General features: G+C 42.1%; 1 protein-coding gene across 5 annotated transcripts in view; it reads left to right on the top strand.

Annotated features, from left to right (window-relative positions):
- Positions 1-18,832, top strand: part of Rxfp1 (relaxin family peptide receptor 1) — a 120,600-nt gene that overhangs the window by 75,671 nt on the left and 26,097 nt on the right. For all 5 annotated transcript variants that reach the window (XM_051199474.1, XM_051199473.1, XM_051199472.1 and 2 more), the window contains 5 exons: positions 3,789-3,860; positions 12,723-12,794; positions 12,881-12,952; positions 13,725-13,799; positions 17,281-17,352. In XM_051199474.1, coding sequence (XP_051055431.1) covers positions 3,789-3,860; positions 12,723-12,794; positions 12,881-12,952; positions 13,725-13,799; positions 17,281-17,352 — 363 coding nt within the window. The remainder of the gene's footprint in view (positions 1-3,788; positions 3,861-12,722; positions 12,795-12,880; positions 12,953-13,724; positions 13,800-17,280; positions 17,353-18,832) is intronic.

Below are 18,832 nucleotides of genomic sequence, written 5' to 3'. Positions count from 1 at the left end.
TGTTTTCAACCCCCTGCACACATGGGGGATTGAGGGGAGTTTAAATTGTGAAGAATTTGTCTTGGTCAATGTTCTATTGCTGTGAAAAGACACCACAACTCTTATAAAGAAAAGCATTTAATTGAGACTGGCTTACAGTTCAGAAGTTTAGTCCATTGCCATAATAACAGGAAGCATGGTGGCATGCAGACAGACAGACATGGTGCTGGAAAAGTAGCTAAGAGTTCTACACCTGGATACACAGTCAGCAGGAAGAGAGGAACACTGGGCCTGGCTTGAACATTTGAAACCCCAAAGCCCACCCCCAGTCATACACTTCCTCCAACAAGGCCACACCTCCTAATGCCTGTAAAGTAGTGCTGCTTCCTAATGACTCAACATTCAAATATATGAGCCTATGTGGATTATTCTTATTCAAACTACCACAGAATTTCCCCATATGTTAGCAAGTTCAGTTCAATAAATTCATTTTCTGTCTTTGGCTTGGCATACTTGCCTCTCTTCAGGTGAGCCTCATGAATGTATTCCCAAAATCCACAATAACCCAAGATGACCTCTATGTGATTTAGGTCAACTTAATGACTAAGTTGTAAATAATGAATTATTGGGCTTAGATGCTCTGTCCCTGAAGCATACTCTCAAGACAACATCTCAGAACTTCTCACTTTACTTTCATGGATGCCTTCATTTTATTTTGGTGTATTATTACAGATATGTACTTTCTTAAGATAACAGATGGAGTTAGTATAAACTCATCACAGTTACCAGCATATCCCCATAAACCAAGAGTGCACTGCCTGGGACAGTTGGACCTGAAGAAGGGTGAGACCGGTGCTGAGGCAGAACGGGGTGGCATTTTACTCTGTCCATCCTCTGGGATTGAGATCTCATTTCCAAAGTCATGGCAGAAAATGTGGACTTTATTGAAACATATATAAGCTAGTGAAGAGTTCATATATGACTTATATTCAGCACTTATACATCAAATTGGCCTGTATGAGGAAGCACTGACACCTCACAACTCTCATATGACAGATGCATCAGCCCTAAATTACCTCCGCCTGCTCACAAGGACCATCTCCCAGGGCCAGCAAACCACCTGTGATTCTACTCACAGCAAACCATGGAACCAATTTCTCCTAGAGGGTTGCCTATGGATGATATTCCAGGGTATATGCCAGATGATTCCATCACAGTGTGGATCACAGACCAGCAGCTGATGTAAGTTCTTCACCTTCTAAGAGTCTCTGACACCATGGAGTGGAAATGTGCAAAGAATCAATAGAATGGCCCATCCAAGGGGATGCTGAGATGGGAGTGGCCTCTGAAAACTCTATCCATGAACTGTGGGAACCCAAGGCCAACCACTCAACAGAACCACGGGGAGCTCTTCCAGGAAAAGACCTTAATCCAGGGGAAGTCACCCAGCCAACCAAGGACAGCAGCAAGTGCACTCAGTTCTGCACATATTGCTGGTAATGAAGAAAGGAACCATGGGACACCATGAGAGAGGTCAGGACCAGAACTATTAAGAAAGGCATCTGGCTAGAAGGAAGTGACTTGAGTGGATTTATATCGCCTCACTTGATCAGAACTTAAGGACAGAGATCTCCAAACCCCTCACCTCCTCCAACCACTCAGGTAATGCCTCTGCAGGATTGAAGATGGCTCAGTAGCCCTCCCAACCCCATGCCTCCTCTTGCCAAGGAAAAGAATCTAAATCTATGCACTGCCACAAGAAGGCTTTGGCTTCCATGGAACTGGAGTTCCAGATGGTTCTAAGCCATCATGTGGGCACTGAGAATGGATCCTGGTGTTCTGGAAGAGCAGCCAGTGCTCTCAACTGCTGAGTCATCTCTTCAGCTCTTGGCTAAGCCTCCACTCCTGACTCTTCAATTAATTTGAGCAAATTACTCCAAGCAGCAATGATCCAAAGAGTCTAATGACAAAACATTCTATCTAGTTTCTAGAGGCACACCTTGACTCCAAATACAGACAGTACCACCTGCTGCTTATTAGACACTCACCTCAGTTGAAAACACATCACTCCATCTTCAAGTCTTCCTGTCTATCAGTAAAATGTGTGTGTGTGTGTGTGTGTGTGTGTGTGTGTGTGTGTTATCTACCACATGACTGGGACCAGAGCATGTCATGTGAAACAATTTCATAACTAAATTTTTCAATTAGAGTCAAAGGGATATCTTTAAATAAAATTTCAAGTTAACTGAACTCTGTTCCTATTGATTTCTTTCTTATTGCTTCTAACAAGTAAGTCATAAACAAATTAAAGACATTCTCCTGGACAATGGTGAGCTGGATTCCAGAACAGGAGGCAGGCCTGCCATCTTTGTTTAATAACCCATCACAACCCAGGGCAGATGTTATCAGGGCTGCAACGCTGCTCACAGGTACATGGACTGGGAGAGCTAAGCCTGTTACTTCTAATATGCAGTCAATTGAGGCCAAACTTCCAGGGTGATTCGAGGTCACTCTAAGCCTACATTTTTGTCTCCACATTCCAATCTCATTCATATTATTCCAGTCTTGATTTGTTTTCTCTATGTATCACTTCTTCAGCCACTTAAACCCCTTATAAGTTGTCGAAAGAGCTTTGTGAATGAGGTTTAAGGTGTCAGACTAATAAAACTAAATTTGATTTACTAAGATTTGGTGTTGCTATATGATACGGTTTGTGGCATAGCATGTCACAGGCATTTTTCTCTTTGTTCTGGCTCTATATGAGCACCTACATATCTGGGTAAAGGTAACAAAATTTTTAAAGCCTGGCTTACAGGCTTTTTTCTGCATTAGTTCTTGTCTAGAAAATTCTAGGTGGTAACTTTAGCCCCTATCTGTGTGCCTTTACAGCTTAATTTTTTATAATAGTTTTACTGCTTGAGAATTTCATGCAATGTCTTTTTATCATATTTATCCCACACTCCTTCCAGATTCACCCCCACCTCCCCACCCCTCTCTACTGTGTGTCCTCTTTCTGTGTGTTTCTTTAATGGCCCACTGAATTCAATTTATGTTACCCACACACTGGCAGAGGGGTGCCATCCCCTGGAGCATAGTTAACCTACCAGGGCCCAGACTCTTAGAGAAAACTGGCTCCCCCTCCTCCTAGAAGCCATCAACTGTCAATCTTTCCTCAGTTAGTGGTAGGGGCTCATGATTGCTGCCCCTTCCATGCTAGAATGTTTACTGCTTGATTGTGTGCAAGGTAACAGCTGCTGTGTACTCATGAGGGTAGTGGTCCTGACATGGCCAGAAGCTCTCCAGACTTCTGGTTCTTATATACTTCATCTCTCCTTCACAATGGTCCCTGGGCCTAGGGCAGGAGTGCAATGCAGATGGCCCAGTTAGCTGAGCACTCCACTGCACACATACTCTACAGATGGCTAATTGTGAGTATCCACTGCACAAAGAAATGTCCCTGCTGAGGTCGGAGAGCTGCACTAACGTACGAATAGAGATACACACTTAGAGGGCAGCTTGATATTATTTCCATATATAGCCTCGACTTGTAAATAAAAACTGACCCAACCTTGCACAAACTTAACAGCAAAATACCAGCTTCAGCCAGTTGGTCAACAGCGTCTCCCTTTCCCCTTGAGTCAGTTTCTAATGTCAGTAAAATACTCTCAGTAAGTTGGACCATCTCAGCTGACAGAGGCTATCAGCACATGCATGCCTGTATGGCCACCGCTACTGACATCTGCCAGGCTTTTCATCTTCCAAAACTGACACTGTTTTGTTGTTTTCTCTTTGACTGCTCTTGGACACAGGTGCCTGCAAAACAATAAGATTCGCTTCGTGTCAGTCTCTGCTTTCAGAGGATTGCGCAGCCTCACTAAGCTGTAAGTTCCGGGAGGTGTGGGGGGAGAGGGGGAACGAGGCTGAATATCCTGTCAGGCTATCCATTCCAGTCCAAACCAGTTCTCCTGCTCAGGACAGTGTCAGGGCCTGCAAGTAGTGCTGAAGGGACAGTGTAATAGGGGGCTGGGAACATGGGATTAGGGGTACACAGTGCTCAGGCTGAGCCCTCATTTAACTTGCCAAGTGAGTGCCCTTGGGCATCAGCTCCTTCTCTGCGTGATACTTGCTCTAATAGTGCCCACCACATGGCTGTGTGAGAACAAATGAAAACGCCCATAGGCAACAATAGATATACGGAGCCAAGCTCGGAAGACAAACTTAATGGACAGCAGGAGTGGCAACTGAAAGACCTTAGTCAAAGTGAGAAACCTAAGGACACAGAAGAGAAAAGGGGGTTCCCCAGTTTTCCAGGGGATTTTGCTTGCTTTGCTTTTCCTTTCATGGTGAGGGAGAAACCAGTGTCTTGTGTATGCTAAGCACACACTGAGAGTCACCCCCAACCTCTCACTTATATTTTTGTAAGCTTTTGAGATAGTATCTCACTGTGTAGCTACCTGGCTTGGAATTCACTATGTAGACCACAGTGGTCTTAAACTCAAAGAGATACTCCTGCCTCTGCCTCTAGCGTACTGGGATTAAAGACATAAGCAATATAACTGAATTCTTTTATAACGTTTAGTTCTAGCTTATAAATGTTTAACATATGATAGATTTAGTGGCCAGGTGGTTGTGGCGCAGGCCTTTCATCCCAGCACTCAGGAGGCAGAGGCAGACAGATCTCTGTGAGCTCCAAGCCAGCCTGGTCTACACAGCGAGTTCCAGGTTAGCCAGGGATACACAGAGAAACCCTGCTCAAAAAAAAAAAAAAAAAAAAAAAAATAGGAAGAGCCAGGCAAATAAAAGTTTGACATACACTAAATTTAAAAAGCCTCTGACTGTGGAATCTGGGTTCTTTCCTATCTCACTTTGCCTGATGTCTCTGGCATTCCTCCCTGTATTAGAGTTTCCTCTTTTTCAAAGATGTATAGTATTCTATTGTGTGTTTATGTACCACATTCTTTTTATCCATCCATCTGTCCATAGCTACTTGGGAATCTCCATCTTTTTCTGTTGTGATAAAACCACTATTACTCAGTCCACAGTAGTCCCTGATTTTGGTTCTATTCAGTGTGCTAAGCCAGGAAATATAATCGCTGTTCCCATGCTGATTCAATCCACTTGTTTTGTTTTGTTTTTTGAAGCTACTGTGCTATTTCTCCAGCAGCTGAATTTTTTTTTAATTATTTGAGAATTCTTGCACCCCAACTTCTCCTGGATCCTTCCCCTCCCCTACCTACCCAACTTAATGTTTTTCCTCTCTCTTAAAAAAAAAATGAAAGAAATCTTAGCTGGGGTCATCTTTGTAGATTTATGGGAGTTTCCCTTGTGTCCCTTGTGTTTCCCCTATCCAGTCATCTCTTTCAGTACTCTCTCCCTCTACCCACCCCACTAGCCTGATCCCTCAAGTTCCCATCCCCACCTACCCCAGTTTCCTCAGGAGAATTCTCCTATTTCACAAGGATATCCATGCATCCCCCTCCCCTTGGGCCCTTCTTGTTATATAGTCTCTCTAGCTCTGTGGATTGTAGCATGGTTATCCTTTACTTCATAGCTAATATCTACTTATGAGTGAGTACATGTTATGTTTGTCTTTCTGTGTCTGGGTTACCTTACTCAAGATGGTCTTTACCTCCAAATTTCCTGATGTCATTGTTTTTAACAGCTTAATAATACTCCATTGTGTAAATGTACCACATTTTCTTTAACCAATCTTTGGTTGAAGGGCATCTAGGTTGTTTCCAGGTTCTGGTATTACAAAGAAAGCTGCTATGAACAAAGTTGAACAAGTGTCCTTGGGGTATGATTGAGCAGCTTTTGGACATATATGCCCAAGAACAGTATAGCTGTGTCTTGAGGTAGATAAGTTCCCAATTTTATGAGAAACTGTCATATTGATTTCCAAAGTGACTGTACAAGTTTGTACTCCCACCAGCAATGGAGGCGTGCTCCCCTTTCTTCACATCCTCTCTGGCACAAGCTGTCATTTGTGTTTCTGAGCTTAGCCATTCTGATTTACACTTCCCTGATGGCTAAAGTTGGGAACATTTCTTTAAATGTTTCTCTGCCATTTGAGATTCTTCTGTTGAGAATTCTCTGTTTAAGTCTGTAACCTGTTTTTAATTGGATTGTTTGGTATTTTGATTCTAGTTTCTTGAGTTCTTTATATATTTTGGAGATCAGCTCTCTTTGGGATGTTGGGTTGATGAAGATCTTGTCCCATTTTGTAGGCTATTTTGTCCTATTGACAGTGTCCTTTGCCTTACAGAAGTTTAAAGTTTCATGAGGTCCCCTTTATTAATTGTTGATTGTAGTGTTTGTGCCACTGGTGTTCTATTCATGAAGCCATCTCTTGTGCCAATGTGTTCCCATTTTCTCTTCCATCAAGTTCAATGTTACTGGATTTATGTTGAGGTCTTTGATCCACTTAGACCTGAGTTTTGTGCAGGGTAATAGATATGGATTTATTGCATTCTTCTAGATGCCAAAAACCAGTTATGTCAACCCTGTTTGTTGACAATACTGTCTTTTTTCTATTGTATAATTTTGGCTCCTATGAAAGTTGTACAGGTTGGCCCTGTACCAGCTAAGACTCTTAGCAATAGTGGATTGATAATAAATAGGCTGAAGTGGCCATCTCCTATGATTACATTGGTGAGTACCCCAATTGTCATCAGAGAAACTTTATCCAATAACCAATGAAAACAGATGCAGAGACCCACAGCCAAACATTAGGCTGAATTTGGAGAATATTACTGAAGAGGAAGAGAAAGGACTATAGGAAGCAGAGGGGTCAAGAGCACCAAAATAAAACTCACAGAAACAACTAACCTGGCTCCTGGGAACTCACAGAATTTGAATCAACAATCAGAGATGTTGCATGGGACCAATGTAGGTCCTCTATATATATATGTAACAGATGGGTGGCTTGGTCAACTTATGGGACTCCTAACAATGGGAGCAGGGGCTGTTTGTAATAGCTTTGAGTGGCTCTTAGGAACCCATTCCTCATACTGGGTTGCCTTTCCCGGCTTTAATACAGGGGAGGCATTTATTACTGGCTTAGCTTTATACACCATGAATTGTTGATACCTGTGGGAAGCCTGCTCTTTTCTGAACAGAAACAGAGGAGGAATGAATTGAGGTGGGGGTGGAGGGAAGGTGAGGAAGGGAATGGGAGGGAAGGAGGAAGGAGAAACAGCAGTCAGGTGTAAAATAATTTTTTAAAGTAAATAAATAAGAAAGAAAAACAACTTAAAACAAAAACATGAAGTCCAATTAGTACTTGCCAACTACTGCTGGGCATGAAGCCTGCCCTGAAGTATGGCTCATACTTGGTGTCACTCCAGCAGGTATCAATTTTAAATAGCTTCTCTGCTAGAAGTGATACCTAGTGCTCATTTCTACTCCTCTGTGCTGGGATTTTGTCTGCCTTACACTTTTGCAGGTCTTGTGTATGCTGCTTCCTTAAAATCATCCTCTACATCTGCCTCTTGCAATCTTTTCATCTCCTCTTCCATGGAGATCCTCGATGTCTTGAGTGGTGGTACAGTAAAGACAATCCATTCAGGGTTGAGTGCTCCAAAGTCTCCCATTCTCTCCATGTTGTCTAGTTGTAGATCTGTGGGTTAATTGCCATCCACTGCAAGTAGCTTCTCTGATGAGGATTGAGTAATCTATGGGTATAGCCATGTCATTCCTATGTTCACTTAGTAGAATAGCAGTAGTAGGTTTTCTTCCAGGCCCATCAGCTACCTCATCTCAGATTCTTGGCCTCATTAGTGCTATTAGCCATGGGTTGCCTCTCATGGATCAGGCCTTAAATCTAATTTTTAAAATGATGGGTTATTTCCCTAACATTTGTGCCACTATTGTACCAGTGGACATATATTGCAGTCATATTGTTATCACAGCTGTCAAGTTTCATAGCTTCGTGAGATTGATGACTATTTTCCCTTCCTGTAGCATGTATAGAAACATATAGCACTGGGCTGGAGAGATGGCTCAGGAGTTAAGAGTACTTGGCTGCTCTTCCAGAGGTTCTGAATTCAATTCCCAGGTGGCTCACAGCCATCTCTAATGAGATCAAGTGCCCTCACTGTATACATAATAAATAAATCTTTAAGAAAGAAAGAAAGAAAGGTATAGCACTATGAATGCCACCCAGTAGGGATGAAGTTTCCATTAAGTACCAGCTAGATTTCTCCATGTTCTATGCCATTGGTGTGGTGTTTTCAGCAATATGGTCTTCGTGTCAAGTTGTGGAGGCTAAGTAATAGCATTGGCAATAGCCTATAGTGTTTGAAGGAGTCTATGGTACCCCTTTGGCCAAAGACCTCCAAAAATGTAACTCATTCCTGATACTGGGGAAGGGGGCACCACATGATATCTAGTTGAGGCATTATCTTCATCATATGGTGACTTCATTCAAACTCTTTTTATGTCTACATCTTAAGAAGTTCCTACAGTAATAGGTTTTCACATGGACTTCCACACACTCTCTGCTTTACCCTGACCTTTAACCCCCTTGCTCTTCCATTCTCGCCCTTCACTCCTATTCTACTTTCTCCCTTATATCACTGTCCTCTATACCCCTTGCTTGTCAGCTGCACCATTTTAATCTCCCACCAACAGCACAGAATAGTGCTAGTTTCCACCACCCTCACCCACACTCATTCTTTCCTGGTTTGAAGGTTTGTTTTGATACTAACCAACCTAATTGGTGTGTTGTGGTGCTTAAGGGGGAGGAAGGGGAAAGCATTTTTCCTCTTCCATTTTATGTATATGGATATTTTTCTTATATGTATGTCTGTACATCCTGTGATTTCAGTGCCTGAGAAGGCCAGAAAAGCATGTCAAATTCCCTGGGACTAGAGTCACAGCCAAGGTTGTGAACTACCATGTAAATGTGGAGAATCAAACGTGGGTCCTCTGGAAGAGCAGCAAACGTTCCTAACCACTGAGCAATCCCTCAAGCCCAGGGAAAACTTTTTTAAAAATAGACTTTCAAAGTTCCATCCCATCTATCGGCGTCCTTACAGAGCAGCCTCTTTCAAGTAAACATATCTGAAGCTTGGGTGAATAAATGGTTCCCTGCATTTTCATTCCTTCTATTTAGGTTTGGTTTTCTTCTTTTCAGTTTTTAGTTTTGGTTAGGTTTGGTTTGGTTCTGAGGGGAGGGGGTTATTTGTTTTTCAAGACAGGGTTTCTCTGCATTGCTTTGGAGCCTGTCCTGGAACTTGCTCTGTAGACCAGGCTGGCCTTGAACTCACAGAGATCCACCTGCCTCGGCCTCCCGAATGCTGGGACTAAAGGTGTGTGTCACCAACTCCTGGCTCTTCTATTCAATTTTATTGCAGCTTTACCTGATAGAGGTGGGACACTGCACTGGTAGGGCATGGCCAGTGTGGAGGTCAAAGGACCACCTCAGTTTTCTCCTCCTAATATGTGGGTTCTGGGGATTGAACTCAGGTCTCTGGGTTTTGTAGCAAGCACTCCTAACCTGCTGAGCCATCTCACCAACCCTGGTTATTTGTTTTCATCCTACCTCTTTCTCTATCTTTACCCAACAAATCTGTTCCTATCATATTTATAGTCTATGGTACAAAAGTGGGAGATGGAGTCAAGAACACCTGGCAAGTGGTAACAAAATGGTCCTGGGCACTGTTGCCCCTCCCCCTTCCTTTTGTTCTGAGCCAGCTGCCCTTGTCTTCACTCATTCTCACCTGGTACTGCTTCCTCTCCATGGGCCTGTTTGGAACTTTCTGACAACATCAGTGTGGCTTCCTGTTTAAGATATGGAGACCTTCTTGGAAGGCAGAATGGAGCAGTAAAAAAAAAGTCTTAAGACTAGTCTCTTCCCATTTGTTCCTTGGCACCCGGCTATTGTATCAATGACTCCACATTATCTCTAGTTTTCTTAAATGTCACAAAATATGTGCTTTTGTTCGTTGCATGAAAGGATGCATTCCATCCCTTATTGGGCAAGTGTTCAGGTAGACGTCTCTGGAACTCAGGACAGTGGGTCAGAAATACTGTCTTTAAGGAGATGCTTGCTACCCAAGAAATTCAGGGTTCCCTGGGCTGTTCTGGAAGGCAGCAACCCTCCCGTTCTCTGGAGAGAAAGCAACGCTATGATATCAGTACTTAAGTCAAAACTTGTATTGCTCACACCAACTCTGTTATCATAGATCTGCGCCAGTCAGACTTTCCTCACTGTGACAAATACCTGATAGAAACAACTTAACTGAAAGGAGATTCCTCATGATTTGTGATTTCAAAAGCCCATCATTGCAGGCAACACGGTGCAACCAATACCCCTGGGGAGCACCTCCTAACCCATAGTTAATTCTTTCTGTGAGACCCTTCACAGACAGTGTACTCTACTGATCTCCCACAGGCTTCTCAATCCAATCAGGTTGTTAGTCAAGGTCAAAGTCACAGGTACTCTGTGAGAAGTGGTCATTTATGGTCTAGAGCAATGCAGGATGGCCCTGAAAAAAATGAAGAGGACTGAAGAGTATAGATCTGGGTAAGGTGCAAGTGTGGATCCATTGCCTTGAACTTGAAGGGATGGGCATTGACTCATGAGTGTCCTGAGTGTTCATGGATGTGCTAAAGCCATTTCTTAGTCCTTCTTTGCCTGCCTGGCATCCAGGCCTGCAAAGCAGAGAAGGAAATGGCTTAACCTAGGGGACAAACCAGAGAAAGTCAAACCTAGCAAAAATGGTCAGATGCCTGGCAGGATTTTTGCAGTTTGTCAGCTATAAAGTATGAGAAAAATAAAGAAAGGAGAATTTTTTTCAAATCGAGAGCTGGGGATGGTAGAGTGTTTGCCTAACATATACAAAATGCTGGTTTTGGTCCCCAGCATCACTTAAAACAGGGTGTGGTGGTACACTCCTACTGTCCTAGCACTTGGGAGGCAGAGGGAGGTGGACCAGGAGATCAAAGCAAGCCTCAGAAGTTGGAGGCCAGCCTCGGCTAGATGAGGCCTTGCCTTTAAAAAAAAAAAAGTCCTCCCAAAAGGAAAATAATGGAGAGGTGCCAATGTGTTCCATTTATCTGGGCAAGAGGAACTTGAATAAGTGCTTGCAAATGAATCATAGGCGGAGATGTAGTAAAAACAGTGTTCTAACAGTGATACATGCAGAGCACAGATGGCATGGCTTGTCTCCAATGTGATGACAACCCTATAAGGGAGGAATTGAATGCACATCTTAGCAACGAGGGAGTGAGAGCTCACCAGAAGTGCTCCAGGACACTACTGTTTAAAGTCAGTAGAAACCAAACATTAATAACAGACACAATGCAAGAGTCCCTCACTGAAGAGACTGTGATATGAACAGGCATGACAAAAAGACATCATCACAGTGCAACAGCACTGGCTTGCGCTACAGTGAGAGGCAAAAAGAGTCAAACTCATTAACAAACCACGCCATGACCTTTCACCAGCACAGCCCTCTCTAGATCCCAAATTCGAAAGCCGTGTCTTAGTTACGGTTTTTACTGCTGTGAAGAGACACCATGACCTACTCTTATAAAGAAAACATTTAATTGGGGTGGCTTGCTTATAGTTTCAGAGATTCAGTCCATTATCATGGTGGGAGCATGGGCAGCGTGCAAGCAGCCGTGGCGCTGAAGGAATAGCTATGTGTCCTACATCTTGCAGGCAACAGGAAGCCAACTGTCTACACACTTCATGGTATTCCAAGCATAGGAAACCTCAAAGCCCTCATCCACAGTGACACAATTTCTCCAAGGCCACACCCACTCCAATAAAGCTACCCCTCCTAATTGTGCCACTCCCTATGGGATTATGGGGGGCCAATGACATTCAAACTAGCATAGGGAGGCACATTGAATCTTCTAGCAATCTCTTAACTTCTTACTCTCTTGTTGTTGCTTTTGCATGCACTTTTCCTCTGCCTGAAGTAACTCCTGCTTTGTGAACAACACATCTTCATGCAAAATGCTTCTGAGTTGTACCTTCTTTCTGTCTCCATTCCCTTGTGTTCCTTAGTGTCCCATCTTTACAGGTCAGGTCCATTCTGCAGAAGAAGAGTAACCACACATATGTTACACACATCCTCCTGGTTTTTGTATGTTGCCTACTTACCTGTTCACATCCCTGTCTGCCTCTCCAGATTCAATGACCTTCAAAGAATGGGCTGATATACTTGCCATGACTATCCCATTTGGTTAGTTCCCAGTCCCTATAACAAAATTCTTCAGGTAATTAACTTACAAAGAGAAAATATATTTGGCTCCCACTTTTGGAAGTTTGTCTGTGATTGGCTGACTCCATTACTTTGAGCCTGTGATTGAGGCAGCACAAGATGGTGGGGACTTGTGACAGAGCACTCCCCCATCTCATCCTTCAAGTGTGCCACTGAAGAGCATGCCCCCAAGGACCTGAGGATTCCCACAGGGCCTTACCCCCTAAAGGTCCTCAGCCCCTCCCAACAGTGTTCCCCTGAGAACAAAGCCTTTGACTCATGGATACCTATCCAGACGACAGCAGAGTAGGTGATTAAAACACAGACCAATTCACTCGCTGATTATGAGAAACTGAAAGCTAGGAATGACACAGTAAGTGATGAGGGTGCTTAGAGGTTCAGAGGCTGAACATGGTGTGGTTAGTGTGGGACAGAGAAAAAAAAATTAGAAAGGGTGATGACCATCGTTCCTTTCCTTCTTCTAAAACACCACAAGAATAAACTCACTGCTGTGTGTCTTCTTTCCAGGTATCTCAGCCACAACAGAATAACCTTCCTGAAGCCAGGAGTCTTTGAAGATCTCCACAGATTGGAATGGCTGTATGTTCCATTTGTATGCCATTTCCTTATATTAGTTTTAATGCTCTAACAATACATATATCACACTGCTCTCTTCCTACCTACAGGATAATTGAAGACAATCACCTCAGTCGGATTTCCCCACTCACGTTCTATGGACTAAATTCTCTCATTCTCTTGTAAGTACACAAATAAAACAAACAGGGAGGGGGAAGGGTTCAGTGAGTGAGAGGGTTCACTCACAAGCTGGTTCAATCCCCAGGACCTGTGTGATGGGAAGATCAACTCCTGCAGGCTGTCAGCTGGGCTTAAAAACTGGTGTGCATGCACGCGCACACAAACACACACACACACACACACACACACACACACACAGCAATAAATAAGTAAATCAATGCAATAAAAAATTTAAAGTATTCTAATTGAAAGAGACAGAAATAAAAAATTAAAACTTGAAGCATAGTAGCATTAAATTTGTAATTATTAAATCCTGAAGGAAGCTTTCTTTACTGAAAACCACATTGTCCATATTCTCTAGGGCTACTTATAGGTCTGACCATTTTGTAACAAAGTTCTGCCAGCCCACCAAGTCTGAGCACACACAGTCTCACTGCTGTACTGTGCTCAAGTACTCCTAAGACTGTCCCTCCTGTGCAGCAACTTCAGTGAAGCAAAAGCCTCAGGCAAAGGTCACCTCCTTTGCACAGCCCACTGCTGATGGCCGTGGGCCTTGGTCCAAAGACTAGCATTGCTGCCCCCTGCCTGAGAAACGGCTTGGGTAGAAATGTTATACTAAAAAGCACTTCAATACTTCAGGGTGTGTAGAGAGAAAGCCATGGGAAGACTTGCCGCGTGAAAATCTAGCCCTTTCTGAAAAGTAATGATAACTGTGTTGCCTGAAGATAGAAAAGGACCAGAAAATGTGATTTTGGTTGCTTCTTTCCTTTTTAGAGTGCTGATGAATAATGTCCTCACCCATTTGCCTGACAAACCCCTCTGTCAGCACATGCCCCGGCTGCATTGGCTGTAAGTCTCTCTCTCTCTCTCTCTCTTTCATATATGTATGTATGTATGTATGTATGTATGTATGTATATATATATATTATATGTATCTCATATCTGTACCACATATACATACACACATACGTGTGTGTGTGTATGTATATATACATTTTCTGAATTTGATTAACTTGTATTTGACATCAGGGGTCCTCTGTGCTGGGTGGGCTAGTGTGTCAAGTTTCCTTGCATTATTTTACTGTATTTTTATATTAAACGTGCTCATTGAGTAACTTCTCTAAACTTTCACCAAAATGCAACATCTGAAAATACTTTGGAGCCTGGAAGAAGGAAGACAGAAAGGATGTCACATAGTCCACATCACACTTCCTTTTCCCTCTGCCAGTTCACTCGACTATTTAGTAGATGATAAAGCTGAGGCACTTTAATCTTATCCCTAAATTCTGAGCAATGAGATTGTGTTGCTTAGCCCTAATCATGAGGGAATGGGCACTGTGGGATGTTTTGAAACCCTTACATGTTCTGTGTAGTTTGTTGGCACAGTGGTTTTGCCTGGTATCAAATATCACTAGTTAGAGTTCAACTAGCCAGTAAATTTGCCGGTTTAGAATACAGATTCTGTCAGGTGTGGAGTTCACACCTGTAATCTTAGGAGGCTAATGCAACAGGCTAAGGAACGAGAATTGCCATAAGTTCAAGGCCCTGTTCAGAATAGGGTACAGGGTGAGGCCCTTTTACTTAAAAAACAAAAACAAAAAATAAACTAAAGGGTTTTATTTTGTTTTGTTTTATTAAGAAATGACCAAAATTCCTATTTAAAAGTTCAAACAACAAATTGCCTACCAGAATCAGGAAAACTTCCTCTACTTCTTGTTTTGGAAGAAATTTTCAAAAATTATTTGGTATCCAAGTTCATAGCAAACTAGAAATGCCAAATAATGACAGGAAGATAGTGAGAAGCACTATTTCTGTGAGTGGTGACCGCTATCAACATGATTGTAACACAAGAGAAAGGGATCAGATAGAAAACAAGCCAGGTTTGGCCCAGGCTCATTTAGAATCCCTCCAGGGAAGCAAGCTGGTGTGACAGCCCAGCTCTTTCTGTACATGGTCAAGCTGAAGCTAGAAAGAAAAGGGAACAATGAATCAATGACCTTCCTTATAAATGATGCTTGGTTCAAAAGGGCACTCTGACAGCTGTTGCAATTCTGACTTAGCGATGAAACCCAACTGAGCAGTACTTACACAAACAATCAACACTTAAAGCCATGTGCCTTGTGAGACTGGAGGTAGAGCTCACACACACACACGCATACACACACACACACACACACACACACACACACACTCACACACTGTGAATTGAGACTAAGTTTTTTTTTAATGAAGGTTTCATTGTGTAGCCCAGACTGGCCTTGAAGTCAGTCACAGGTATTCTCATGCCTTAGTCTCCCCGGTGCTGAGATTATAGAAATGGAAGCAGCTGCAGTCAACACTTACTGAGTATTCGATGATTCTTCAGTGAGCACTGCCACCTCGTGGTCAATTCATAACTGGCCGTTGGCAATAAAATAAAAGGATTTTAAAAATAAGTAAAAAACTTTTAATAAAAAGTAAAAATTTTAAAAAAAAATCTGACTTAAATAATGACAGATCCAAAGCATGAACCAAGGCAAGACTCTAAGCATTTAGCAACCACTTTCACATAACAAAGGCTTGGCCTCCAGAGGGTCAATATGCTGCTCATTCTACAGCCAGACTTTAGTATCCTCTTAGGTTACTCTCCATCGTCAACACACCTTCTTCTTCAATATACTCAATTTTTAGATCCTTTAATTCCTTATCTTCCAATATTTCAGATATATTTCACTCTGTCAATGTTAACTTCAGCACAGTTCCCAAAGCAAGGCTGACAGTCCCCCTAGACTTGGCAGGGCACCAGATTTTCTCTAGAGCTTTCTGAGAAAGCTCTATCCTGCATGAATCACCATTGCCTCTGAGTAACTTCATGCCATCTGGCAACCATTAAACTAAGTGTGTGATACCCTTAGAACTAAGAGCAGTGTCCAAGGCAATGTATCACTCCCTTCTGCTCTCCCTACCATGCTCCCACTGTAGGAGTCAAAGACGAGGAGCCGTGTAAGAAGAGCTCCAGCTGGGGGCACAGCTCAGTGGTAGGACCCTAGCCTTGCTTGTACAAAGTCTTGTGCTTGGTCCTCAGCACTCAAAGACAAAAGGTAACTTTTGACGCCGTGACTAGAGTTCTTGCGGTGACAGTTCCACAAAGCACACACACTCAAGGGGAACGTCTGCACGCATCCCCCTGCTCGAGAGTGGAGGACAAGGCAGCTGTAGAACCACTTGAAAAGGCTATTACGATGGCTCCCAGCAATGGCAAGCTGTTGGGAATCTTTCCTAGGACTATTTAAGTGAGGAAGACAAGAACTAAATAGTGTCGTCTGGAGGCCATCACAGAAAACCATAACTGTCAAAGTACAGAGAAAAACTGATCATGGGGTGCCCAGCCTCTACAGATACATCTACACCTAGGGCACTAAAGGAACGTATCACAAGAATGGAAGAGTGAAGGGTCAAAAGATTGTAAAAACACAAGTACAAGGTGTGAAAATGTGTCTCTCAGGATACATAGGAAGCTATACCCATGATACCACAATAATATGGCCACATTAACAAGAATTGAACAATGATAGCACTAATAAACATGCTAAAGCCAAAGGGGTAAAGCTCATCAGGTCCACTTCTGAGAGAGGGAGAATTAGTCTTCCCCAGTGATGAGCACCCAATACCAAATGATCAGCTCTGAATTCATATATATGCAAACACTAAAAAGACTCAGTAGATTGTACGTGTGTGTGTGTGTGTGTGTGTGTGTAAAAATAATAAAGAAAAAGAGGACAGGAATTTGAGAGGTAATAGGGAAGTATGGAAGAGATCAGAGAAAGTGAAAGGGGAAATTATATAATTATATTTTAATTAAAAATTTTTAATTATCAAGATAGATAAATGAATAATTATTGTCTGGGCAGCCACATCACCTCCTGTAGTGGAGCCTGTAGCTTCATTTCTGCTTATGGAAGCACTTTGCACCTCTGGACAAATGTTTAATATGCTTGACTACTAAATGCTTGTTAATAAATTAGATATTTCCTGCAAAAATAGTTTCTCCTCAATTACTTGGAATAATAATATTCATTTATTGTGGACAGGTAATAAAGATGTGACCCAAAACATTTTTTACTCCTTGGCACTGGGAATTGAACCCAGGACCTCATATTACATTTACTAATGGTACAAAAGACAGACAATAATACTACATGTATATAGCATATATGTAAGTTCAGCTACTATACAAGTGGTTGAAAACAGAATGTGAAGGAAATGTATTTTATTAGATAGCAAGTAATCTTTAGGTAATTTATTTCTGTGTACAGATTTAATTTGATCGTGTTTTATTTTTATATTCTAGGGACTTTGAAGGCAACCATATTCATAATTTAAGAAATTTGACTTTCATTTCCTGCAGTAATTTAACTGTCTTGTAAGTACTATCATTTTTATAAGTAATGCTGACTCTCCCTACAAACCAAATGAATATTTTATGTGTGCAGAACCCTGCCTGAGTATGTGCAGGAACAGGAAGGTGTGACTCCTGTCCTCATCTGTGTATATGTGTGTGTGTGCATACAAGAACGTGAGTGTGTGTGTGTGTGCATGTGCATGCATGTGTGTGTTCATGTGTGCATGCATGTGTGTATATACACACACATACATACATATATATACACACATCATTATCATCAACCATAAATGAAAAAGAAGTTATGAATTTGAAAGAGAGCAAAAAGGGGTATGAGGAAGGAAAGGAATGGGAAATATAATTCTAGTCTCAAGAAAAAGAAAAAAAAATTTAAAAAACAAGTCAATATCTTTAATCCTAGGACTCCAAGGCAGTGAGTGGCAGGTATATCTCAAGCTTGAAGCTGGTCTAGTCTACATAGTGATTTCCAGGCCAGCCAGAGTTTTGTGTGTATGTATGTATGTATTATGTTGTTTTCAGAGATGGCCGTTTGATGTTGGAATTGACTTTTAAACTTCTATGTGGAAAAAAATCATTTGCATTTCCTCATGGCAGGTGTGTATGGTGTAGGTCCAGAGTTAACAGTAGAAGGTGACATGGTTTATAGTTATGAAAGAAATTAAATATGTAAAGCTAGCACAAGGTTACTCTAGTAGACACAGAAGGGAAATGACCAAAGTTCATGTATAAAAAATAAATACATGTTCTGGAAATAACAACAGCACCAACAACTTCTCCTAAAAGCACAGAAGAGAGGATAAGAGAGGGGGAGGTAGGAGACAAAAAAGGAAAAGAACAAAATAATGACCGATATGACCGATAATAAGTACAATTAAATGAATAGACAAGAAGGAAGGAAAATATATCATAATTTATAAAATGGAATAACGTGAAAACACTACAAACAATGCATGAAAAAAAAAAAGGTGGTCAGCACAGGCTCAACGATAAAGGTAAACCATCAAGTGTTAGCACCGCTTCAGCCTGTGCCCTCGAATGGACCCCACCAGAAGGCCTGGGGTGTGTGTGGGACTTGGGGGGCTGGCGGATGGTTTGAGCGTGTGTGCCACTCTTGCCGTTCCTGTGGCGGATGCAGGTGCTGAGTCTCTATTGGACTTATGTCTGGATGGCTATCCCAATCGTCTTCACTTTGGTCATTTCCCCTCTGTGTGTGCTGCCATTTGAGCCGAGGGAGGGAACAAGAATGAAGCAAGTGAGATGGAGGAGGACAAAGGGTCATGATATGAATGAAGTATTATGGCTATACCAAAATGCTATAATGAATCCCATTATCTTATATTCTAAGCTAAGAAGTTTTAGATAAACGAGTAGATTAAAAACAAGTTTCTCAAATTAGTCAGTTATGCTGACAGATAACACAGAGATCGGTAGAGATGAAGATGGGGATAGGGTGTGTGGATCAGCTATATAGCAAGTATGA

This window comes from Phodopus roborovskii, unplaced genomic scaffold (genome assembly GCF_943737965.1).
Source record: "Phodopus roborovskii unplaced genomic scaffold, PHOROB, whole genome shotgun sequence".
NCBI classification, from domain to species: Eukaryota; Metazoa; Chordata; class Mammalia; order Rodentia; family Cricetidae; genus Phodopus; species Phodopus roborovskii.
Note: the sequence above shows the minus strand (reverse complement) of the source record. Positions and strands in the feature narration are given on the sequence as shown.